A 27,877-nucleotide genomic window follows, 5' to 3' on the forward strand; every position below is an offset into this window, starting at 1 on the left:
CCGCATCATTCATTTAAAACATTCTATTAATTTTATTATCTAGGGTTGTGGCAAAACTGTGATTTCTAAGGAATTCGCTGACCTGCTGGGCTATCACATTGAACCCATCACTCTTTATCAGGTAATCTTGCACTTACATTATGCGACACGCTGTGGTGACAACAGGGGAACAGAAAAGGAGAGGAATTTTTAAGACTGGGTGATAAGGTAAATATGAGGGAGGCAATTAGTCAAGGACACAGAATGCTCATAATTTAAATGAACATGGTCAAGGGTAGGGAGTACTTTATATTTTATTGTCGCCAAACAATTGATACTAAAACGTACAATCATCACAGCGATATTTGATTCTCCGCTTCCAGCTCCCTGAATTACAAATCGATAGTAAATATTAAAAAATTTAAATTATAAATCATAAATAGAAAATAGAAAAGTGGAAAGTAAGGTAGTGCAAAAAAACTGATAGGCAGGTCCGGATATTTGGAGGGTACGGCCCAGATCTGGGTCAGGATCCGTTTAGCAGTCTTACCACAGTTGGAAAGAAGCTGTTCCCAAATCTGGCCATATGAGTCTTCAAGCTCCTGAACCTTCTCCTGGAGGGAAAAGGGACGGAAAGTGTGTTGTCTGGGTGGGTCGTGTCCTTGATTATCTTGGCAGCACTGCTCCGACAGTGTGCGTTGTAAAGTGAGTCCAAGGACGGAAGATTGGTTTGTGTGATGTGCTACACCATGTTCACGATCTTCTGCAGCTTCTTCCGGTCTTGGACAGGACAACTTCCATACCAGGTTGTGGTGCACCCTAGAAGAATGGTTTCTACGGTGCATCTATAAAAATTAGCGAGGGTTTTAGGGGACTGGCCAAATTTCTTTAGCTTTCTCAGGAAGTAAAGGTGTTGGTGGGCCTTCATGGCAATGGACTCTGCTTGGTTGGACCAAGTCAGATCATTTGTGATATTGACCCTGAGGAACTTAAAGCTTTTGACCTGTTCCACTTGCGCACCACCGATGTAAATTGGGTCGTGCGGTCTGCTACTCCTTCTGAGGTCCTTCTGAGTAACTGAGTGCAATTGCACAGCAATGTGTTTGAAGTTGTGAACTTCAACTGGAGAAGCTTCTGAACTTGAGGTGTAGGCCTTAAGAAATTTGAAGCAACAAAAAATCTGCTGGAGGAACTCAGTTTTCCCCCAACAGATGCCGTGGGGGTGGGCATGGAGTTTTTTGATTTTACTGGTCGAAAGCTTGCATAATTCCTCAAAGAAGTAGCCATGTGCCTTTTGGCCTTGTAGCAGAGCTCACAACGTTTAGATGTGCTGCTGAATTAACCTGGCCAATTAAGTATATTATATATTTGCATTTTCCCTTACCATTAATGTGGTGCTCTATTTTCTCTCTCCTTTCTTGCAGCATTCTCTTTTGTTTAAGATTTCCTGCTATTGCCGTGCTCTGCATCTCACAATTCCAATATGTTCTGCTCTTTCTTTTTCTCTTTGTCTTCAACTGGCAGCACCAAAAGAAATTGTTACCTGGACAGCTTTACTCTCCAACATGTCACCAATTTGACTCCTACAGAAGTCAAATAACATTGCACTTGTTAAGAATGATTACTTTGTTTCATCAAAATCTTGAACTTATCGAGAGATAATGAACTTTTATATTTCAGACTCCATATACTGCTTATAACTTGTTCCCAAAAATATTTCTCATAAATATAGGAAAAAAAATCAACCTTTTTCTTTTTTTTTATTTTATTTTTTATTTGGATAAGGAATTCACAATTATCATGTACTTTTTTCACACGTATAACCTTTTCCATTATTTTATATGTATAAAACTACAATTATTTATACATTCTTAAGTACACATTGAGATGATATAAAAGGAAAATAAACATTTAAATAGATAATTATGTACTGTGGTAAATCTAACCTATTAGGCTAAGTAATGAAATTAGTTGTTAAGAAAAATGGTAATAATAGTTTCCATACAACCCTTCTGGACCATTTCCACTGGTCCAAAATGTTGCATACAAGCCTATATACCAACCATTGTAGGTGTTTATATCCCAATTTGTTCGTGCTTGTTCCTGCCCACAGACATAATTATCCAATCCCTATGTACTTATTTACTTAATTTTTTCATTTTTTTTATCCCTTTCCCAAATCTTTCCCTTTACTTGTGTTAATTCTCTATTGTCCAAAAAAAAACAAACATTTAGACTAGGGGTGCTTACGTTAGCAATATTACTGTGTTGATGAGAAGAGCAATATAAATCATTAGGAGAGTCATCTAAAGTCTGCTCGCATTGGGGTTATATATTCAGTCCATTTATTCCAGATTTGATAAAATGTTTCTTTTTGAGTTCTCAGGGAGTAAGTCAACTTTTCCATTTTAAATATTTCCAAGATAATTTCGTACCAATCTTCTAATGTAGGTGGTATTGGATTTAGCCATTTTCTAGTGATTGATTTCTTACTTGCCGCTAAGAGGGCCTGCAGCAACTTTATATCTTCCTTCTGTTCAAGGAACAATACATGCCCCAAATAGAGCGTCTCAAAGTTCAGAGGTATCTGGGACCTAAATACCTTAACTAATGTTCTATGAATACCTTCCCAAAATAGACTTAATTTAGGGCAATCCCAGAAAATATGAAAATGATTTGCCTCCTTGGAGCCGCACCTTCTCCAACACATCACATTTGTATCTTTATATTTTTCCTGATATGGGGTCTTGAAGTATCTTATAATGTTTTTCCAACAATGTTCTCTCCAAGTCAAAGAATTAGTCGAGGACCATTGAAAGCTGCAGATTTTCCCCCAAGCCTCCTCTGAAAGTACCAACCCTGCTTCTTTCTCCCACTTCTCTTTAATATACAGTGTATTTACATTTTTAGCATGATATAGGCGAGAAACTGATTTACTAGGTATTGAACTGCAAGCCGAATTCAGAATCTTGAAAAATTCTAATTCTACTGTTGATAGGTCTGTATATCTACAACTCTGGTTAACATAGTTTCGTATTTGAAGGTACCTAAAAAAGTCATTATGTTCTAGGCCATGTTTGTCCTGCAGGATTTGGAAACTTTGTAATACTCTTTTATCTATAAATGAGAGGTAGGTTGTAAGACCTTTCTTTATCCATAGCTCAAATCTTTTATCTCCTCTGTTGGGAAGGAATTCGGTATCATATGCACACCATCTAAAGAGTTTTAACATGTTATTAATTCCACATGAATTAACCGCCTTCTGCCATACTTTTAATGTAAGATTTATCCAAGCATTATTAAATTTTTCCAACTGGGCCATCAATCCTTTGTCAGCTATTGAAGCCTGAAGAGGAAAACTGTCGACTAATCCAAATTCTATTTCCTTCCATCTAGCCTTATATTCCCTATTACACCAATATAACAGAGGGGTTATCTGTGAGGCATAAAAATAATTTCTCAGGCAAGGAAGAACCATACCTCCTCCTTCCTTCCCTAACTGTAAGGTGTTATATCGAATTCTAGGTTTCCTTCCTTGCCAAATGAAGCGGGAAATCCATTTGTCCCATTCCCTGAATTGATTATCATCCACCTCCACTGGTAAAGTACGGAAAAGATATAATAACCGAGGAAGAATATTCATTTTTATAGTATTTATCCTTGAATTTAAACTTAAAAAGGGGATAAGATTCCATCTATGCATATCTGCTTTTATCTCTGAGATTAATGGCCCATAATTTACCTGTGGCAGTGTTGAAAGATCCTTCGGCAGGGTTATTCCTAAATATTTTAATGATTTAGCTTCCCGCTTAAGATCGTATGTATCCTGCAATTTTTTGGATGGTGTATAATTTAGGGACATAACCTGCATTTTCTTTACATTTATTTTATAACCTGATATTTTCCCAAAGTCATCCAACAGTGTAAACAATCCTATAAATGATTTTTCTGGTTCACTCAGATAGACCAAAACATCATCTGCGAATAACGCCACTTTCTGTTCAATCCCTGCCACCTTGATACCTTTTACGATTTCGCTCTGTCTTATTAGTTGGGCAAGTGGTTCAATATATAGCGCAAAAAGGAGAGGAGAAATTGGGCATCCCTGTCTAGTGCCTCTCTCTAAAATGAAGGAGTCAGAGAGGTCCCCATTTATCTTAATTCGGGCTGTAGGGCTGTCATATAGAGTCTGAATTACTTTAATAAACCTTCCTTGAAAGCCGAATCTTCCTAACACTCTGTATAGGAATGCCCAACTAACCGAATCAAAAGCTTTCTCAGCATCCAATCCTACTACCATTGTCTCTGTCTCGTTCTTATTAACCTGTTCTAATATGTGCGGTGTTCTCCTTATGTTGTCCTGTGTTTGTCTTTGTTGAATAAATCCAGTCTGGTCTAAATGGATTAGGCCAGGTAAAAACTTTTCCAATCTGCGCGCTAATATAGATGTAAATAGTTTGTAATCTAAATTAAGAACACTAATTGGCCAATAATTGCCACATTCTAGTTTATCTTTACCCTCTTTAGGAATAACTGAAATAATCGCTTCTCTCCAGGAAGGTGGAGTTTCTCCTCTCTGCAAGATCCAATTAAAGGTGTTAAGTAGTAATGGGGCTAACTGTGTCTTCAGGGACTTGTACCACTCTGAGGTAAACCCATCAGAGCCCGGGGACTTTCCAGCCTTTAACCTAGAGATGGCCACGTTCAATTCTTTGACAGTTACTGGTTCTAATAAACTTTCATTTTGTAAATCTGTAAGTTTAGGTAGATCTAAAAAATTCAATACACTGTCTATATAGGGCTCATTGGGGGCCCGGGGTTGGGAGTACAGCTCTCGATAATATGTTTCAAAACTCTCTTGAATTTTCCCTATTGTACTCTCCACAAGCTTTGTCTTTGGATTCTTTATTTTATGAATTGTATTGTCTGCTTGTTGTTTTCGTAATTTATATGGTAATAATCTAGCTGATTTACCTCCTACTTCATAATTCTTTTGTCTCAGGTAAAGAAAATTTCTTTGAGTTTTCAAAGTATAAATATCATCAATTTCACTTTGCAATTTCCTAATTTCCTGTTTTCGATTTGAATTACTTTTGTTGCTATCTACAACTTGAAGTTGTTTTAATTTTCCTTGAAGGTCTGCTAATTTTTGTGCATTGATTTTTTTCATGTGAGTAGTAATGGAAATAATTTTCCCTCTCAGTACAGCTTTCAATGTATCCCATAAAATCACTGGTGATGTTTCTCCCGTGTCATTAAGGTCTAGATATTCTTTGATTTCTCCCCTTAATCTCTCCATTACTTTCGGGTTATTGAGCATATGTAAGTTTAACCTCCATAGTGTTTTCCTCATTTTCCTTTCCAGGATTAGAGACATAGAAACTGGGCTATGATCCGACAGATCAATTGTTGCAATATTACAGTTTTTTATCCTGAGTCTATCTGTATTAAAGATAAAGAAATAGTCTATCCTTGAATAGGCTGAATGAGGGAAAGAGTAATATGTATAATGTTTACTAGTAGGGTGTAATTCCCTCCACACATCTATAATTCCCAACTCCTCCATCAATGAATTCACTTTCCGAGTCAGAGGTTTATTCTGAGTAACTATTCTTGAAGAATCTAATATAGGATATAATCTAATATTAAAATCCCCTCCACAAATTACTACCCCTCGAGAACTGACCATTAGGTCAAAAATGTATCTATAAAATGACCATTCACTATCTGGAGGAGCATAAACATTCAGCAATGTTATTTCTGTACCTTCTATTCTTCCTGTGATTTTTACAAACCATCCTTCTTTGTCTCTAGTCTCTGAAATATGTTTATAATTAAGAGTACTTGATATTAAAGTAGCTACCCCTCTTTTGTGACTCAATTTATATGATGAATAAAATACATGCTTAAAGCCCATTCTTTTTAATTTTCCATGTTCAGATTGGCTCACATGTGTTTCCTGGAGGAAAGCTATTTGTGCCCTCTCTTTTTTCAATTTAGACATAATCTTATTTCCTTCAATTGGATTCAAAACCCCATTAACATTATAGGAAATTATTTTTACCAATTCAGTTTGCATTTTTCTCTAGTAGAAAAAAAGCACTCTCCTTTTCTAACCAAACAGTAAGCAATCCCTTCTCAACAGTAAACCAAGACATATAACCACACCCTAGACATTTCTGAACGTATAACATTTGAAAATTTTTCCCGACTTCCCACAGTGAGGCCTGAGCACCGACCCGCCTCAGTTCAGAGGGATAACCTCTATCTTCACCCTGTGTTAGAGGGCCCTCAGCAGTTTGAATAATCATAGAGAATTTTCTCCTATTTATGTCTCGACCATATTGCTATCATTCAAGTTATTCCGCCTAGTTTATTTTCAGTTACCAGTTTTCATTTTACTTTTAAGTCCGATTTACTCTTTTCAGTCATTTCTCTTAATTAATCTGTATTCTCTGTACATTCGCGTCTGAATATTTGCGGCTTTTCCTTGCAGTTTGACACTCTGGTTCGAGTGGAGCGTCCTCGCCGCACTGGCTGCCACGACTTCTGCCGAATCCTCTCCAGTAGCGACTCCGGTTGGGTGATAACTTTAATAGGTAGTCCCCGGTCCGCCAGGTCCAACGTTGCCTCCTCCACCATAGCGTAAATTTTTGTCCCTTCGTCGTAAAAGACTCTCAGCCGAGCTGGATACAGGGTCTGGAATCTGATGTTGTTTTCCTTCAGGACTCTCCGTGTTTCCGTATACTCCTTCCGTCTGGCAAGAATCCCCGGTGCGTAGTCGTGGTCTAAACTGATTTTGCAGTTGTTCCACATGAAACCTTTCTTTTGCCATGCTCTTTTAAGCACCTCTTCCTTCGTTCTGTAACTGAGAAATCTGATCAGAATCGATCTGGGCTGGGCGCCTGCCGGAGGCTGTGGTGCCAACGCGCGGTGAGCCCTTTCTATCTGTAGGTCTTTTGCGGCCGGTATATCAAGGTTCTCTCTAAGCAGCTTCTCCACGAAGGGAATCATCAATCCGGGTTTACCTTCGGTTCCTTCGGGAACTCCGTAGATCCTCACATTTTCCCTTCTCGAGCGGCCTTCTTGATCTATTAGTTTCCACTGGAGCTGGTCTTGTAGCTTCAGCATTTCTGCTATCACTTACTCGGCGTTTTGTAGCTTCTCTTCAATTCCAACAATCCTCGTTTCGGCTTCATCTATCCGCGAGTTAGTTTTTACTATTTCTCCTTTAATATCTTCCAGCTGTTTGCTGTTATCTTGTCGGAACTCGCGAATCTCTCCGAGAATCAAAGACAGAGTCACCGATTCCCCCTCATTATCTCCGTCTTGGCTTGCCGTGGGGGAGCTAGGCCCGTCACCTTGCTGCATCTCTTTATGTTTATCAGCCTTCGAAGCGGACTTTTTATTCTTGTTCTTAGACATCATCCTTGCCCCTTTTATTAATATAGTTATACAATATTAAGTATTTGTCTAAATTCGATTTTGGGGCAGTTTACCTTCTTTTTTTGTCGAGAGACCTTTTCCTTATGCCGCCATTCCCTTGATGACCCGGAAGTCACGCCCAAAATCAACCTTTTTCAAAACAACCACACACCTAAAAGAGCTGCAGTAATCCAGATTCAATCCTGATCTCATCTGTGCAGAGTTTCCACATTGTCCTTATGCCCAGCTGGATTTACGCTGAGTGCTCTGGCTTCTCTGCATGTCCCAGGTTGGTTGGTTAATTGGCCACTCTAAGTTGTCCCCAGTGTTCGTCAGTGGTAGAATCTAGGGCTATTTGTTCAAATATACATAACCAAAGTATAAATGCCTTGGAAAATTTGTCATTTTGCAACAGCAGCATAGTACAAACATGGCAACCATAAATTACAGAAGCTTAATTTAGCATGAATTATTCATAATTTACACAGTACCATAAGCAAAAAGTAACATTAGTGGCAATTGAAGGATATATAATCCAAGGTAGATTTAGGGATTTTCAGGTCAGGGAAATTTTGGTGGGATTGTGTGAGAACAATTGGAATTAGTGTGGATTGATATAAATGTCACGGCCTTACACTTTATTGTCTGCCTGCACAGCACTTTCTCTGTAACTATAGCTTCTTATTTTGCATTCTATTATTCTTTTCCCTTGTAACAAAATGATATGCACTGTATAGCTGGCATGCAAAACAAAGTTTTTCCACTGTATCCTAGTACATGTGATAATAATAAACCAAAATGTGAGAAGGTCTGCAGATGCTGGAAATCCAAAGCAACACACACAAAACACTGGAGGAACTTAGCAGTTCAGGCAGCATCTATGGAAAAGAGCAAACAGTCAACGTTTTGGACTGTGAGCCTTTTTCAGGACTGAGGAGAAAGGGGGAAGATGCCTGAATAAAAAGGTGGGGGGGGGGCGGGAGAGGAAAAGGGCTAGCTGGAAGGTAATAGGTGAAACCAGGTGGGTGGGAAAGGTCAAGAGGTGGAGAAGAAAGAAACTGCTAGGAGAGGAGAGTGGACAATAGGAGAAAGGGAATGATAAACCAATTTACCAATGGATGATAAATACTCAGTAAACCCAAGGGCCTGTTTCTCTACTGTATGATTCAATGACTCCTGCATCTACTATTTCAAAAATAAAATTTCATCTCCATGAATAAAGGTACAGATAAACTCCCCATTAGTTAAAAGAGTTTCTTTTGGATGGGCTTTCACTTACATCAGCTAAAAAAAAAGAGCATCGTTATTTATTTGTATTAATAGTATCTAAACTGCTCTAAGTATTTCAGGAATAAATCAATGCTCCATTTACATTATTGCCAAAACAGGGTTGATTTCCCAGAGCCATCAAATAGAATATATGAACTTGACAGACTACATATTTTACCAGCGCAAAGGTGCACATTTAGGCACAGCCTCTGTCTTGTTCAAATGGTTGAGTAGCTCTATTCTAATCTGCATGGTTAGAATTTGGTAATTTTATAGGAACATCTGATCTCCCCTTGTAAAACAATTAGGAGGTAAGGAAATGTTGAATGAATTGAGGAACGTGCCCAGATATCTTGCTGTTGATGGCTGTACTAAATTAGAGGGATCTAGAAACATGATTTTGCCGCAAAAATCATTCAATAATTTGATTGATGGATCTGGATGACGAAGATAATTGAACCTGATTGCCACAGGTTTCAACATATGTGATGCATTATAGCTTGCTGCTGTGCAGTCACCAATTTATTGTGCAATGATTAAGCCTAAATGTAAAACTAAGCAACAGAGGCAAGAGCAAAAGAGAATAAAATTGAAGACTATGTTCCCCTAAGCAGAGAGTACATGTCTGCAAATGCATTATCTTGAGTTTAATTTTTAATTTTTAAGGAAGAGTTTGATAGCTCGGTTGTGTAATTTCAATTATGGGTGACCACTAAATAATATGATAGCTATCATATTTCAGGATCATTAAATATGATAGTGACTTCACAAAAGCTCGTGCCCATGTGCATGTGGAATGTGAAGGGGGTCAGTCTTCCAAATACCTTGTTGACATCCTTTCTTTGGTAATTCCTCATGTGTCATGAGGAAAATTTGTTGTTGGAATTGCTAGACTTTTGGCTGACATGTTAACCTGACCTCCCAAAGGCAAAATGGTAGCCAATGATGTTAATGGTCCTCCCATCTTACAAATCCAATTTATGTATAATCTGTACATATGAATGAGCAACTGGGAGAACGCCAATAAACAATTTTGTATTGCCCTGTAAGCTCCTCAGCTAGGTTTTCCTTTTACCTAACTTTGTACACTGAACATACGCCTCGGGTGTGCTAATTGCTGCAGCACCTCTCGTTTGGGATTTTCTTAATTTATTAACAAATAAATATTTCCGCCACTATTCCTCACAGCCCAATTCTTAACACCCTGTCCACTTTTGTTTGGTAAGGATTTTGTTGTGATGATTTATTCAGTGCCAGTTCTCAGAGCAATCCTATCAGTCCCTGTAATCCATGTTCTTTCTAATTCCCATCAACTCCTTTGCCTGTCTGATTCTACCATTCCTAAGCACACTAAGTTTAATTTACAGTGGTCGATAAATTTACCCTTGTGCATGCTGTTGGAGTGCGGATGAAAACAGAGCACTAGGTGGAAAACCATGTGGTCACAGGGAGAACATGCACGCTCCATGTAAATGAACACCAAAGATCCATATTGAACCTAGGTCATCTGAGCTTCAGGTCTGTCGTCGATCAACAATTCCTCTCCTGCCACAAGTACTACTTGTTGCTCCAGATCTATAAGACCAGAAGACACAGGAGCAGGATTAGGCCATTCAGCTATTGAGTCTACTCCACCATTCCTTCATGGTTGATTCCTGATCCTACTCAACCCCATACACCTGCCATCTCGCTATATCCTTTGGTGCCCTGACCGATCAGAAAACAATCGACTTCCACCTTAAATATACACATGGACTTGGCCTCCACCGCGCTCTGTGGCACAGCAATCCACAGATTCACTACTCTCTGGCTAAAAAAGTTCTTATCTCTGTTCTAAAAGGTCGCCCCTCAATTTTGAGGCTGTGCCCTCTAGTTTTGAATACCCCCACTATAGGAAGCATCATCTCCACATCTACCCTATCTAGTCCTTTCAACATTCGGTAGATTTGAATGAGATCCCCCGCATTCTTCCAAATTCCAGTGAGTACAGACCCAAAATTGCCAAATGCTCCTCATATGTTAACCCCTTCATTCCCAGAATCATCCTTGTGCGTCTCCTCTGGACTCTCTCCAGTGATTTATGAGATGTGGGACCCAAAACTGTTGATGAGATCCCAGCATCTGTAACTCTAGAGTCTCCAATGTAACACCACCTACTACACTATTGTGAAATTAAAAAAAAACTGGGACTTTTACTCCGGTCCTGGAGACATCTAGAGAATACGCACACAAAATGCTGGAGGAACTCAGCAGGCCAGGCAGTATCTATGGAAAAGAGAACAGTTGGTGTTTCGGGCCAAAACCTTTCATCAGGCCACAGAGGGGGAACAGCGAGAGAGGGTTTCACTGAACTCCCGTCGAAGGTGAAGACTTAAACTTCTTCAGGGTAGGCATCCCTGGAAGAGATTTCGCAGTGTAGTAGACCAATCGCAACCAAGAGAAAATCCGCAGATGCTGGAAGTCCATGCAACACACACAAAATGCTGGAGTAACTCAGCAGGCCAGGCAGCTTCTATGGAAAAGAGTCTCGGCCTGAAACATCAAATGTACTCTTTTCCATAGATGCTGCCTGGCCTGGTGAGTTCCTCCAGCAATTTGTGTGTGTTGCTTGGATTTCGAGCATCTGCAAATTTTCTCTTGATTGTGATTAGACCTCTAGGAGTTGTATGGTGTACTGTTATTTTTGATGGCATATTCTAAGTAATTAATTGAATGTTTAGTTATTGGTTTTCTATTCAAGCTTGCCTAAATTTGTTCCACATGTGATGGACGCCTTTGTTCCAGAAAGAATATCAGAATCCTTTTTTTAATCCCCCATCCAATTCATATCGGTGTGACCCATGGTGCTTTAAGATTCCAGAGGGGTTGTGGTAGATTATATTTAACTGTTAACTCATTTCCTCCTTATTTTCAGTAGTTTGTGATTATTGTGGATTACTGGTATTATTAGGTCTGTATACTCTAATTTAGGAATTATATGCAAATGACATAATGTTGCTAAAGCCTGCACTTTATTTAGAACAAATGAACCAGGAGTTAAGAAAAATCAAGAATATACTGCCGAGGCCCAAGGCCACAGGGCATATGACGCAATTGGCCAGCCCTAAGGTAACACTAATTTTTCATGTTGTGTAATAGGATATGACCGCCAGAGATTTGCTTCAACAGAGATACACTCTTCCAAATGGTGACACAGCCTGGCGACCTGCACCTCTGGTCACTGCTGCCTTAGATGGGAGATTAGTTGTCCTGGATGGCATTCATCGTGTCAATCCTGGGACACTTGCCATTCTTCAGAGGTAAAATAAACTCTTTGTAATTCATTGTAACCTTACTCCCTATCAACAAGACCCCTTAATTTAGCGTCATCAACAAACTTGCTAATCATGCCATGTACATACACATGCAAATCATTTACATGAATCGTTAATAACAGAGGTCCAACACTGGCTCATGAGGCAACCCACTAGTCACAGGCCTCCAGGTGGAGAATTGACTTCCAGCCGTCAGCCTCTGCTTCCTATCTTTGAGCCAGTTCTGAATCTACCTTGCTAGCTCCTCTTATTCCATGCGACCTAACCTTCCAGATCATCGTGCCACGCAGACCCTGTTAAGTGCTTTACGTATTTTAAAAAGGCGGGTGTCGAAGTTACAGTGTATATGGCAGTTTGTTTGCTGTGTCATCTGTTACTCTCTTTATGGAACAAATATAGTTATTATCCAGTCCAAGGCTGAATGTTGAATCTGGCATGATTTTTGCAGTCAGTGCAGTTATTCCCCCAGTGCAATTTTATTAAAAGGATAAATCTGACCAGGTGATGACTAAAGTCAATTACTCAGTACAGCTCTAATAGTTGATGCTGAGTCTTCTAATTTTTCCTATTTGATCTTTGGCTTAAAGAATGCATTTTACTGCATACTTGAAACATGGGAACTTTGTGTGAATCCCAATGAACTACTTATTCACTGACAGGTTTTGGTTGTAAATATACAAGGAAATTAAAATGAATTTAAATGGCGGCTTGAAAGAAAGTGAGTCAGATTATTGCATAAGAGGGAGAAATTACTGCAGGGTGTCATATGGTGAGATTTTGACCGGTGGGAAATAAACTTTCAGGTAGTGTTTCAGGGAAGTGATTCTAGGCAGTGTGTAGGAGACCTGATCTTCTGGGTAGTGTGCTGGGAAGATTGTTTCCTGGCAATCTTCCAATTATAGAGCCATAGACTTGGCCTCAAGTGTTACTTGCAGTTAAGCTATTGATGTGCAGGTACAATGATGTCGGCCAATCAGCGAAGTCCAAAATTATTGCTGTGTAACATGCAATGTAAAACTCCAGGACAATTCCAATCTAGTCAATTAGTACCCCATTATTTATAAAGTGATGGCCAGTTGGGCATGAATCACTTGGCTCCAAATTTCATTATACAGCCTCATTCTAAATGTGGGCAGAAAAGTTGAATGTCGATGGTGAGGTGAGAGTGACCAGCCTTGGCACCAAAGCAGCTTGTGACACCAGGGAGCTCTATTCAGCAAGGACTGAAGTCAGTGAAAGCCCTCCACTATATTACCAGGAAGGTAGTTTAACTTGATGGACATCAACCATCACAACCCTGGGAAACCATTGCTATGTCCTAAACCCAATGTTCTTAGGTGCCTCATCTGTGGCCATCTCTATGGTGAGAATAAGTGGGAATTTTAAAATTCTACTGCCTTGGAAAGAGAAGTTATCCATGCCAGTATCATCATGCACTTGGAGAAATATTCCCTCAACATCATCATTTGGGTGGAATAGGGAAGAGAGGGAGTCATCATTGATCAGTTACTTAACTGTACTAGCCACATAAACTCTGTGGTAGCAAGAGATGTCAGAAACTGGTTATCATGCATTAAGGCTGATTTTGAACTCTCTCAGCTTTACTGTCATTTGCAAGGCAAGTGAAAGTTGTGATGGTATACTTGGAAAAGCAACAACACTCAAAGTACTGTGACAGAGAGTACAAATCAGTTTGATTGACTGAAGCCCCATCCATAACCAAACTGATTTACTCCATCTGCCGTCAGTGCACAGTGACTGTTGCATGGACATTTTACAAATCTACTGCATCTTCCTCAATGCTCAAAGTAAATTTTGTTATCAAAGGACAGTACATATATGTCACCACAATCAACCCTGAGATTTGTTTTCTTGAAGGCATACTCAATACATCCAATAACCATATTAGAATCAACGGAAGATTGCATCCAACAGAGCAGACAACCAAAGTGCAAAAGACAGCAAACTGTGCAAACACAAAAGAAAAAAAAAGAGAAATAATTATAATAAATAAATGATCAATAAATATTGAGAACATGAGATGAAGAGTCCTTTGAAAGTGAATCCATGGGTTGTGGGAACAGTTCACTGATGGGGCAAGTGAGGTTGAGTGAAGCTACCACTGTGCCCAAATCTCCCTCCAAATCACACACCATCCTGACTTGAAAGTTTGGATCAAAATCTGGAATCTTTTACCCAATAGTGCTGTTGGAGTGTTCCCAATGCAGCAACTGCTGCAATTCAAGAAGGTCAAACAACTCAAAGACATCTTATAGTGGACAGCTGTAGATGGCTTTGACAGCAACATGTAATCCATTGGAAAAAAATCAGTGAGTTTCGTTCGTAGTGTATCTGATGAGAGTATTTGAATAGTATATTGACTAATGTGATTAGGACCTGTTGCTTTGCAGCATGATTATTGATTCCCTATTAAGTAATTATGCTTTCACATATTGCAGTCACTGAGGCATCTACAAGATATATTCACACATTGAGTTCTTGCATATTAGTAGATTTAACTGAAGTGATTACCTCGCAGCAGGGGTCATCTGCTGCAGGGATGAAGACAGAACGTCTCCCTCCTCCATGCACTATAAATAATTCTGAGAACATTGCAAATGAAGCTGTTTCATAACAATGAGCTGCTGCCTATTTTGGATTTCATGCAAGTGTAAGGGGGTTTGGACTTTTATATTACCGCGGAAGCTAATTAAAATGGCGTCTTTGTTATGTTAATCTGGGGAATGTGGCTTTGTTGTGTTAAACGCTGAGAAAGTTTGTGCTAGCAGCTTGTTTTGCTTTAGAGTGTGATAAGAGGGTGCTATTAACCAATTGGGATAGTTGTTATGGTTTTGGTGTATTTGAAGATACTGTATGCGCGGGGTTTTGGGGGAGAAGGCGGGAGAGCGACCCTGAGGGTGGCCGGGGGGGGGGGGTGGGGCTACACAAGTTTTTTCCAAGCATCGAGAAAAAAAAACTAAGTACAGTTATCAAGATAATCTGGGGCTGTTTTCTCCTGTAAAGAGGAGACAGGTGATTGTAAAAGAATTAAAGGTTTTGCTATATAGATGTGGAGAACACAAAATCTGTGACTAAGGCCATAGAAATAAACTTCTTAATCCAAAAAGAAATGAGAATGTGGATCTTGCAACCGCGGGAATGACTTTTATTATAAAAGCATATAAACACAAAGGAGAAGAGAAGAAAAAAGATGTGAGAATCAGGATAGATAAAGAGAGACAGGAGAAAGCTGATTTCGAGGCAAAATTACAGAAGAGATACATTTCACAGCTAATACGTACACTGTAACATAAAAAAATGAGTGCGTTCTGATTACACTGTCTTACATTTTTAAAGCAGTTAATCTATTTTATGGAATGTAGGCATTGCCAGCAAAGCCTGCACTTTATCCATCCATAATTACTCGAGAAGTCTTGAAAATAATGGAAGGATCTTCAGCAGTGCTGTTGAATAAGGTATTCTGGTGTGTATCTGCATTGATGAAGGAAAGGGAATATACCTGTAATTTATAAAGGTGTATCACTTGGGAAACCTGTAGGAGGTGGTGTCAATCCAACTGCTGCACTTGTCCTTTGTAATGAGGGTTACTGCTTTGGGAGTAGTGTTGAAATTCCCATGGTGAGTAACACATCATTGATTAATGTCTTTCAATTCTTTCATGCAGAGGTATTTTCCTTTTCAGGCCATGTATGTTATTAACTTGGTTTATTGTTGTCATATGTACAGAAGAACAGTGAAAAATGTAGATTTGCTGCCCATCCATCCAGCTAATTTTATTACAACATTTCATTAGCTCAAACAACTGAATGCAGAATAAAGTTTTGCACTTACACCGGAAGTGTAATACAGGCAGACAATAAAGTACAAGGACATAACGAGGTAGATTATGAGGTCAAGTCCATTTTATCATACTAAGAGTGAAATAGAAGCTGCCCTTGAGATTGGTGGTTTCAGGCTTTTGTATCTTCTGCACTATGGAAGAGGGAAGAAGAGAAAATGTCCTGGTTAGGTGTGGTCTTTGATTAAGTTGTCTGCTTTATTGAGGCAGCGAGAATTGTACACTGTTTTATTGATGTCTATCACAAGTGCTGATGACTTGATTTTCTTTAATAGGCTCATTCATGACAGGGAGCTAACACTTTATGATGGCTCCCACTTGCTCAGAGCAGACAGATACCAAGATCTGAAAAGGGAGCTGAATCTTGCTGATAACGATCTCCAACAGAGGTACGGATACATACTGTGGCTAAAGTATGCCAATTTCATTAAACATTTTCCATTGTTTTTTATTAATGGTTCATAAAAGCATAATATTAATTACTTTTTGTTTGAAGTGATTTGGCCAAAGGTATAAAGAGGAGATTTGCTAATTTTGTAATAACAGAGATACCTGTAGATATTTTACCCAGAAATATCTTTTGGAACAGCATATAGGTTGCCAAGTGTCCTCTGACTTCCACTTGTTTGAACACATTTGGTCAGAAATGGTGGGCCAATTTCCTTATTACCAAGAAAGCAAGAAAACATTCAGGCAACAAACATTTTGTTCACATTTTCTATGTACAAATGCAGCTGGATGGTTTTATTTATAGCAAATGAGTTAATCCAATGGCTGTTTCTATGACAACTGAATCCTGATGCTCACTTTATTTAAGTCCAGAAAATGGTTTTCATACTGAGGTGAACTTCGTTAGAAAAAAATCTGTGTGAGAAAGATTGTTCTAAGTTTCTTTTTTAACATCAGTTAAGATGTTTCACCCATTCTTTCAGTTGGGTTTTTGAATTCAGTTGTGAGGTGAAGAATGAACTAGATAGTCTCTCACCACTGGAAATTACACTCTGTGGATGTATGACCTAAAGGGAGATAAACATTAGTATGGGGCAGGGAAAAAAGAAAAAAAATTAAAACACGGCCGCAGCCAGGCTAGTGGCACTGTGGTCAGCTCTGAGGCTCAGCAGGGAAGGGTAAAGTCAGGCAGAGCAGTAGCGATAAGAGACTCATTAGTTAGGGGGACGAACAGGAGATTCTGAGGCTACAAAACAGGCAGCAGGATAATGAGTTGCCTCTCAGGTGCTAGGGTCCAGGATGTTTCAGAGCGGCTGCAGAATATCCTGGATTGGGAAGGTGAACAGCCAGCTATGTCATTAGCACTGATGACAGAGGTAGGAAAGGGGAAGAGGTCCTGCAAGATGAGTTTAGGGGGTTAGGAAAGAGGCTGAAGAGCAGGACCTCTAAGGCAGTAATCGCTGGACTAGTCGGGGCAAGAATAGGATGATAGTACAGCTGAATGAGTGGCTAAGGAACTGCTGGAGGAGGCAGGTTTTCAGGTTTTTGGATAACGATAACCTTTTGAGGCAGAGTTGACCTGTACAAGAGGGATAGGTTGTACCTAAACAGGAGGGGAAACTACTATCCTAGGCAGGAAGTTTGCAAATTCTACTCAGGAGAATTTAAACTAGTTTGGCAGAGGGATGGGCACCAGAGCACCAGGTCAGAAAATGGAGGAATGGAGAGGAAGATGGATGTCAGGGCCAGTAATAAACAGGCAGCAGAAAAGTAATAGATATGATAGGATGCATCTTTTTAAATATGTGTATTTTACTGCGAGGATTATTATTTGTAAAAGTAATGAACCTCGAGCATGGATCTGTACATGGAAATACAATGTTCTGGCCGTTACAAAGACTTGGCTGAGAGAGGGGCAGGAATGTGTGCTTAATATCCCAGGGTTTTGATGTTTTTAGAGAAGATATGGAGATAAGTGAGTTTGGGGAGTTGCACAACTACTCAGGGACAATATCACAGCTGCACTCAGGTGGGACATAATGGAGGGTGATCCACTGAGTCTATATGGGTAGAACTCAAATATAGGAAGGGTGCAGTCACTGATGGGATTGTACTATAGACAATCCCAAATAGCCACCAGCACATTGAGGAACGGATATGCAGGCAGATTAAGGAAAGGTGTAAAAATAATAGGGCTATTGTCATGGGGGACTTCTGTAACATAAACTGAGATCTTCTGAGTACAAGAGGTTTAGATGGGGCAGAGTTTGGTCAGGTAACTGACTTTTCAGTGGGTGAGCAGTTAGCGAACAGAAACCGCAACTCCTTAAGTTTTAAGATAGCTATTGATAAGAATACAGTAAGTATGGATCTTGCGGTAGAGTATTAAATTGGAGCAGGCCAAATTACAAGAACTTTACGCAGGAACTAGGGAGAGTTAAGTTAGGAACAGCCGTTTTTGGGCAAGTCCACCTATGACATGTGGAGAGTGTTCAAAGACAAACTGCATAGAGTGCAGGACACGTATTTTCCAGTCAGAAGGAAGGACAAGAATGGCAAGGTAAGAGAACCTTGGATGTCGAGAGAGGTGATGAATTTAGCTAAGAAGAAAAAGGAGAAGTATGTAAAGCTTTGGAAACTAAAATCAAACAGAACCCTTGATTATATAGAAGCCAGTAAATAACTCAGGAAGGGAATTAGGAAAGCATGGAGGGGCTGTCAAAAGTCCTTGGCAAGTAGGATTAAAGAGAATTCTAAGGTATTCTATGCAAACATCAAGAGCAAGAGGATAACTAGAGAGAGGGTAGAACCACCCCAGGATAAAGGGAGGAATATTTGCTTGGCTATGGAGAAGGTGGGTGAGGTACTTCATGAGTACTTAATACAGTACTTACCAAAGAGAAGGACTTGGGCAATAAGGAGATCAGTGCTGAGCGTATTGATATGGTAGGGCATTTCAAAGTAAAGGAAGAGGTAGTTTTGGGTCTACTAAAGAGCATTAAGGTGGATAAGTCCCCAGGGCCTGATGGGATGTACCTCAAGTTCTTGAGAGAGACAAGAGAAGAAATTACTGGGGCCTTGACCAATATTTCCCTGTCCTCTCTAGCCGTAGGTGAGATCCCTAATTAGCAAGTGGCTAATGTTGTTCCATTGTTCAAGAAGCCAACTAGGGATAGTCCTAGAAACTATAGACCAGTGAGTTTGAAGGAAATTTACTGGAGAGAATTCTTAGGGATAGGATTTATGAGCATTTGGAAAGCCATGGCCTTATTAGGGAGAGCCAGCATGGCTTTGTGTGGAGCAAGTTGTGTCTTACTAAATTGATTCAGTTTTTTGACAAGGTGACGAGGATGATTGATGAAGGTAGAGCTGTGCATGTTGTCTACATGGATCTTAGTAAGATGGTTGACAAGGTCCTTCATGAAAGGCTCATCCAGATTAAGATGCATGGAATCCATGGTGAATTGTCTATTTTGATTCAGAACTGGCTTACCCATAGAAGGCTTATTCTAGCTGGAGGTCTGTGATTATTGCTGTTTTCCGGGGTCTGCTGGAACCTCTGCTGTTTGTGATGTATACAAATGACCTGGATAAAAATGCAAGCGAAGCAAGTACCACACCTGCTCCTACACCTCCTCCCTCACTACCATCCAGAGTCCAAAGCAGTTCTTCCAGGTGAGGCGACACTTCCCGTGTGATTATGTTGGGGCCATCTACTGTATCCAGTACTCCTATCGGTGAGACCCGATGTAGTGTGGGAAACTGCTTTGCTGAGCATTTCAATTCTATTTCCCATTCCCATTCAAACATGTCAGTCCATGGCCTCCTCGATCGTCGTGATGAGGTCACACTCAGATTGGAGGAGCAGCACCTTATATTTGGTCTGGGTAGCCTCCAACCTGACACCATAAATATTGATTTCTTGAACTTCCGGTAATGCTCAACATCCCCACCCCCCCTTCACCATTCCCCATTCTGGTTTCCCTCTCTCACCTTATCTCCTTACCGGTCCATCACCTCCCTCTGGTACTCCTCCCTCTTTCCCTTTCTTCCATGGTCTTCTACCCTCTCTTAACAGATTTCCCCTTCTCCAGCCCTGTATCTTTCACCAATCAACTTCCCTGCTCTTTACTTCACCCCTCTCCTCTTCCAGTTTCATCTATCATCTACCACCTTGCACTTCTTCCTCCCCTCCACCCACCATTTTACTTTGTCTTCTCATCTTTTATTCCAGTCCAGATGAAGGGTCTCAGCCCAAAATGTCCATAAGACCATAAGGTATAGGGGCAGAATTAGGCCATTTGGCCCATCAAGGCTGCTCTGCCATTTCATCATGGCTGATCCGATTTTCCTCTCAGCCTCAGTCTGCTGCCTTCTCCCCGTATCCCTTAATGCCCTGACAAATCAAGAATCTATCAATCTCTGCCTTAAATATACATTAACACTTGGCCTCCACAGCTGCCTGTGGCAAAGAATTCTACAGATTCACCACTCTTTGGCTAAAGAAATTCTCCGTCATCTCCATTATAAAAGAACCCCCCCCCCTCTATTCCTCTTTTAGGCTCTCCCACCATAGGAATCCTCTCCACATCCAATCTATCAAAGCCTCTTGTCATTTGATAGATTTCAATGAGGTCACCCGTCATTCTTCTGAGTTCTAGTAAATACAGGCCCAGAGCCAACAAACGTTTTTCATATGACAGGCCATTTAATCCTGGAATCATTTTCATGAGCCTCCTTTGAACCCTCTCCAGTTTCAGCACACTCTTTCTAACATAAGAGGCCCAAACCTGCTCACAATACTCCAAGTGAGGCCTTACCAGTGCTTTATAAAGTCTCAACGTTACATCATTGCTTTTATATTCTGGTCATCTTGAAATGAATGCTAACACTGTGTTTGCCTTCCTCACCACGGACTCAACTGGCAAATTAACCTTTAGGAAATCCTGCATAAGGACTCCCAATTCCCCTTGCACCTCTGATTTTTGTATTTTCTCTCCTTTTAGAAAATGGTCAACCCTTTCATTTCTTCTTCCAAAGTGTGTGACCATACACTTCCTGACACCGTATTCCATCTGCCATTTCTTTGCCCATTCTCCTAATCTAAGTCCTTCTGTAGCCCCTCTACTTCCACAAAACTGCCTGCCCTTCCACCTACCTTTATATTGTGTGCCAACATTGCAACAAAGCCATCAATTCCATCATCCAAATCATTGACATATAACATAAAAAAAATCGGTCCCAACACAAACCGCTGTAAAACACCGCTAGTCATTGACAGTCGGTCAGAAAAGGTTCCCTCTATTCCCACTCTTTGCCTCCTGCCAATCAGCCACTACTTTATCCATGCTGGAGTCTTTCCTGTAATACCATGGGCTCATAGTTTGTAAAGCATCCTCATGCGTGGCACCTTATCAAAGGCCTTCCAAGTACATAACATCAGCCGATTCTCCTTTGTCCATCGTGCTTGTTATTTCTTCAAAGAATTCCAAAAGATTTGTCAGGCAAGATTTTCCCTTGAGGAAACCTTGCTGACTATGGCCTATTTTATCATGTACCTCCAAGTACCCTGGGACTTCAACCTTAAGAATTGGCTCCAACATCTTCCCCATCACTGTGGTCAGATTAACTGAGGCATTGATCGTGTGGGTAGTCAGAGGCTTTTTCCCAGGGCTGAAATGGCTAACACGAGAGGGCACAGTTTTAAGGTGCTTGGAAGTGGGTACAGAGGGGATGTCAGGGTTAAGTTTTTTATGCAGAGAATGGTGGGTGCGTGGAATGAGCTGCTGGTAATGGTGGTGGAGGCAGATATGATAGGGTCTTTTAAGAGACACCTGGATAGATACGTGGAGCTTAGGAAAATAGAGGGCTACGGGTAACCCTAGGTAATTTCTAAAATAAGTATATGTTCGGCACAGCATTGTGGGCCGAAGGACTTGTATTGTGCTGTCGGTTTTCTATGTTTCTATTAACTGGCCATTAGCTTCCTTTCTTCTGCCTCTCTCCCTTCTTAAAGAGTGGAGTGACATTTGATATTCTCCAGTCTTCTGGAACCATTCCAGAATCTAGTGATTCTTGAAAGACTATTACTAATGCCACTGCCATCTCTTCAGCCACCTCTTTCAGAACTCCGGGGTATACACCATCTGGTCCAGGTGAATTATCTACCTTCAGGCATTTCAGTTTCCCAAGAACCTTCTCTTAAGTTATGGTAACTTCACGCACTTCATGCCCCGACACCTGGAACTGCCACAATCCTGCTCGTGTCTTCCACAGTGAAGGCTGATGCAAAATACTAATTCATTTTGTCCACGATTTCATTGTCTCCCATTAGTACCTCTCCAGCATAGTTTTCCAGTGGTCCAATATCCACTTTCACCTCTCTTTTACATTTTATGTATCTGAAGAAACTTCTGACATTCTCTTTAATGTTACAGGCTAGCTTACTTTTGTATTCCATCTTTACTTGACTGGAAAACTAACACCAAGGCTGTTTACAGGAAGGGGATGAGCAGACTCTATTTTCTAAGGAAGCTGAGATCCTTGAATGTGTTCAGCAGGATGTTGGAGATCTTTTACCAGTCTGTTGTAGTGAGTGCAGTCTTCTTTGTTGCTTTATGTTGGGGGAGCAGCACCAGTGCTGGTGATGCAAAAAATCTAAATAAACTCATCAAAATGACTGGAGCCTCCTTGGCTACGACTCAGACTCCTTTGAGTTAGCAGTGGAGAGGAGGTCATGAAACAAACTGTTATCCATCATGGACACTCAAGCACATCCTCCCCATGACCTACTAAATAAGCAGCAGAGCTCCTTTTCGAACAGGCTCAAACAGCTTCACTGTCACAAGGATTGTGAAAGAAAATCTTTCCTAACAAATGCAATAAGCATGCACAATAGTTCATCTCTGTGTGACAGGAGAATACTCATCATAGTACAATAGTCTCTGTTTTATTATTTCGTACATTATTATTGTATATATTTTCTGTATTTCAGTAGTTAATATTATTATTATTATTGCTAGGTGTGTTTTATAAATGTTACTGCTGTAATGAAATAATTTCGCGCTTGGGATCAATAAAGTACTTATTATTATTATTTACTTTCTTAATAACTTTTTTAGTTGCATTCTTTTGGTTTTTAAAAGCTTCCCAATTCTCTAACATCCCACTAATTCTTGCTCTATTATGTGCCCTCTCTTTAGCTTTTATGTTGGCTTTGACTTCTTTTGTTAGCCATAGTTGTGTCATCTTTCCTTTATTATACTTCTTCCTGTTTGGGATGTATGCATAATGTGCCTTCCAACTTGCTTCCAGAAATTCCAGGTGTTTTTGCTCTGTCATCATCTCTGCCAGTGTTCTTTTCCAATCAATTCTGCCAACTCCTAAGAAATAGGAGCGGGAGTAGGCCATCTGGCCCATCAAGCCTGTTCCGCCATTCAATAAGATCATGGCTGATCTGACCATGGACTCATCTCCACCAACCTGCCTTTTCCCTATTACCCTTAATTCCCCTACTATGCAAAAATCTATCCAACTTTGCCTGAAATATATTTATTGAGGCAGCCTCCACTGCTTCATTGGGCAGAGAATTCCACAGATTCACCACTCTCTGGGAAAAGTAGTTCCTCTTCACCTCTGTCCTAAATTTACTCCCCTGAATCTTGAGGCTATGTCCTCTAGTTCTAGTCTCACCTTCCAGCGGAAACAACTTTTCTGCCTCTATTTATCTATCCCTTTCATAATGTTATGTTTCTATAAGATCTCCTCTTATCCTTCTGAATTCCATTGAGTACAGTCCCAGCTGTCTCAATCTCTCCTCATAGTCTTAACACCCTCATCTCTGGAATCAATCTGGTGAACCTCCTCTGCACCACCTTCAAAGCCAGTATATCCTTCCTTAAGTAAGGAGACCAGAACTGCATGCGGTATTCCAGGTGCAGCCTCACCAGTACCCTGTACAGTTGCAGCATAACCTCCCTGCTCTTAAATTCAATCCCTCTAGCATTGAAGGCCAACATTCCATTTGCCTTCTTGATAGCCTGCTGTACCTGCAAACCAACCTTTTGTGGTTCATGCAAAAGCACTCCTAAGTCCCTTTGCACAGCAGTATGCCGCAATTTTTTACCATTTAAATAATAACCTGCTCTTTCATTTTCCCTTCCAGTGTGGATGACCTCGCATTTACCAACATCGTACTCCATCTTCCAGACCCTTGCCCACTCACTTAACCTATCTATATCTCTCTGCAGACTCTCCATATCTTCTGCACAGTTTGCTTTTCCACTCAATTTAGTACCATCAACAACTTAGATACACTGCACTCGACCCCCTGATGTTTCCAATCTACCTGCATATTGAAATCCCCTATTACTATCATAATATTGTCTTTGTTACATGCCTTTTCTACCTCCTATTTTTATTTGTATCCCACATCCTGGTTACTATTTGGAGGCCTGTATGTAACTCCCATCAAGGTCTTTTTACCTTTGCAGTTACTTAATTCTACCTACAAAGATGCTACACCTTCTAACCCTATGTTACCTCTTTCTGAGGATTTGATTTCAATTTTAACCAACGGAGTCTCCCCAACCCCTCTGCCTACCTGCCTGTCCTTTCAATACAATGTTGAATTGTTGGATGTTAAGTTCCCAACTCTATTCTTTCAACTACAACTCAGTAATGTCCACACTCATACCTGCTAATCTCTAACTGCACTGCAAGATCATTTACCTTTCAAGTATGACATCTTCAGACCCATATTCATCAAGCTTTTTGATTTTGGCCCCTGTTACTCATCCCACTGATTGCAATTTTGCCCTATCATTTGCCTATCCTTCCTCACAGTGTCACTACACACGGCATCAACTTGTATATTAACTACCCCATCCGATCATTCAGGTTCCCATCCCTCTGCTAAATTAATTTAAACTCTTCCCGACCTCTCTAGTAAACCTGCCTGCAAGACATTAATCCCTCTTGGGTTCAGATGTAACCTGTCCTTTTTGTACAGGTTATGCCTTCCCCAGAAGGGATCCCAGTGATTCAGAAATCTGAATCACTGGCACTTGCACCAAATCCATATTCACCTGCCAAATCATCCTATTCTTACCCTCAATGGCATATGGTACAGGCAGCAATCCAGAGATTAATACCCTGGAGATCCTGCTTTTCAGTTTTCTACCTAACTCCCGATATTCTGTCTTCAGGACCTCCCTCCATTTCCTACCTAGGTCATTGGTACAAATATGTACCATGACTTGTGCCTGCTCATCCTCCCCCTTTTTTTAATGCTGTGGAGGTGATCTGCGACATCCCTTACCTTGGCATCCTACCATCTGGGTGTCTTTTTTATTGTAAGTATGAGAGGTATAGAGAGGGTAAATGCAAACAGGCTCTTGCCACTGAGAGTGGGTGGTACTACAACCAGAGGTCCTATTAAGGGTGAAAGGTGAGACATTTTAGGGGAAGATGAAGTGAAACTTCTTCACTCAGAGGGCTGTGAGAGTGTAGAATGAGCTGAAGTAGTGAATGCAAGCTCGATTTCAACGTTTTAAGAGAAGTTTGGATAGGTACATGGATAGTAGGGATATGGAGGGCTATGCTGTCAGTACAGGTCGATGGGAGTAAGCAGTTTAAATGGTTTTGGCATGGACTGGATGAGCCGAATAGCCTTTTTCTGTGCTGTACTTCTCTATGACTCTAATAAAAGACCAGACCGTCTATTTTAAGGTGTTAGTCTTGGGGTAATATTTGACAGGAACCAGAGCTCTTGGGCTTTGAAGTGTCAATGAGACTTTCAGCCTCTTATTTATATTTCAATAATATGCTGCTATTTTATTATTCTCGTGAAGCGTAAGCCAAGATTTTGTGCTCAGGGAACCAGGGAAAGCATTGAATCATCTGATTCAAAAGCATATTACTGAGTCAAATCGATGGTTATTTCCGGTTTAAATTGTGGCTCTTAATTTCTCTGTGAAGCCTTTTGCATACGCTTGTTTTTTTATGGTATATCTGCAATTAATATTAGAGGTATTATTATTTCTGATTTTGTAGGATGGATACTGTTGAACAAGGCTGATCTTAGTGGGAACTTCATGTTTGTGTACAGCTGGCTAAACTTCTAAAACATGCTGAATCAGGCTGTGAAAACTACCATTAGGCAGGCCTCTAATTTAAATCACAGGTCTATTTTCAGTGTTATTTTGGTACTAGTACATGCAGCTCACCAGACTGAATCCCATATTGATTTTGTGTTTCCAGGTTGATTTATCCCATCCATCCATCCTTCAGGATTTTGGCCTTGGCTGAGCCTCCAGCTGTGGGCAGTAGTACCCAACAGTGGTTGGGGTCAGAGCTTCTGACCATGTTCTTGTTCCACAATGTAAAGCCACTCTCCATGAAAGAGGAGTTTGACATCATTACTAAAATGGTGAGGAATGCTCAGATTCACATCCTGGATGTTCTTTTAATTCAAATATCTAATGTCCATTGATGTTCATTTGTGTTTTTTGACATGGAAACAGAGCAAAGGATTTCATTGCACCCTGTTGTGTTTGACAATAATCTCATCTGTATTCTAATAAGTGAACTTTATTTTTGATTTAGTTAATAATTTACATAGAGTAAGTTGTTAATATTGTGTTCTGAATATTTCAATTTTAAATATTATCTGAGTGGTTTTGAGCATTTGTAATTGTCAAGTATTTTCAATAAATTTCAATCTCAATGATAGTTCTTACATGCATGGAAGTGTAAGCATAGATCGCACTTGCCACCAAGGCAATCTAGGGGACAGAGTATGTAATTTACAGTCAGACTGCACCACTGACCCTCTCCAAGCTTCCCAAATAAACATTATTCCCATAGAATGCAGTTGGAAAGTACTCTTGCAACTTCTGCAAGTACAAGCAATTTAGATTCTCCCTCATTATCATTAGATTTTGCAAAAGGGAAATGGTGTTTGAGAAACTAATTGGGAGTTTTGAGGCTTTAACAAGCACAATATGGATGTAATATATTTGGATTATCTGAAGGCATTCAATGAGGTAGCATAGAATGTTGTTGAAAGATGAAGCTCAAGAGTTTGAGAATAAAATAAGAAAGTAAGTGGAGGAAAATCTGTGGAGGGAAATGGACAATTAATATTTCATGTCAAAACTCTTCATCGGAGAATAGTATTTCAGCCTGGATTGAGAATGGACTAAAAACAGAATAATTGAATGATTTTGAAGTTAGGAAGTATAGTTATTGGAGTTTAACAAGGATCATTGCTTGAGCCTTAGCCATGTAAAATCTTTATCACTGATTTGGACAGAGGTCTGATTGTAGTGACAAAGGAGAGAAAATATAGGGATATATTACAACTAGTGTTTGATCAAGTAGGGTGCAGATGTATGGACAACTGAAATTATTAAATTATTCACTTGGTAGGAAGAATAATAATGTTGTAGAAGTAAATATTTGGCATTCTGAGACACTTCTTGTAAAGCAATAGATAAATAATACTATGCCAGCACAAAGCAGACTGGGATCATTTGGGAGTGGTGACAACATAGTTACTCAGAGGCATGGACAAACAACACAGTGTCATATTTCAAATCCCAACCTCATTAGGATTTAAAGTTAATTAATAACTCATTAACAAAATTGGTCAGGGATTATTATTAATGAAATAATCTTGAATTTGAATGAAAGTTTAGTCTCCAAAATGGGGAGATATTCCATAAAACTACTGGAATGACATTAAAAGTTCTGTTTTACTAACATCTTTTTGGGAAGGTGGTCTGTCACTTGTACCAGGTCTGGTCTGCATATGATTCTACATATAAATAATTAACTTTATGGACTAACCAAACAAGCCAAACAATTCCTTCCCCTGAGTTTCTCCACAGTTTAGTTGTTGCTCCAGATTCCAGCATCTGCAATCTCTTTTGATTTGAATGCACTTCTGTTGTTTAGGTTTTAGATGAGGCATCCATATATTTAGGAAATTGAGGGATATGTGCTGACAGGTAGTATCCAGAACTAAGGGACATAGTCATGGATAAAATGGAGGCTAAGATTCTTCGTTCAGAGGTTTGAA

The 27,877-nt window shown here is 40.0% G+C and overlaps 1 protein-coding gene across 1 annotated transcript in view; it reads left to right on the forward strand.

Annotated features, from left to right (window-relative positions):
- Positions 1 to 27,877, forward strand: part of vwa8 (von Willebrand factor A domain containing 8) — a 485,234-nt gene that overhangs the window by 156,699 nt on the left and 300,658 nt on the right. The window contains exons 12-15 of the mRNA XM_063051192.1: positions 44 to 121; positions 11,812 to 11,972; positions 16,122 to 16,235; positions 26,056 to 26,224. Of these exons, the coding sequence (XP_062907262.1) occupies positions 44 to 121; positions 11,812 to 11,972; positions 16,122 to 16,235; positions 26,056 to 26,224 (522 nt within the window). The remainder of the gene's footprint in view (positions 1 to 43; positions 122 to 11,811; positions 11,973 to 16,121; positions 16,236 to 26,055; positions 26,225 to 27,877) is intronic.

The sequence above is a fragment of the Mobula hypostoma genome, chromosome 6 (assembly GCF_963921235.1).
Source record: "Mobula hypostoma chromosome 6, sMobHyp1.1, whole genome shotgun sequence".
NCBI lineage: Eukaryota > Metazoa > Chordata > Chondrichthyes > Myliobatiformes > Myliobatidae > Mobula > Mobula hypostoma.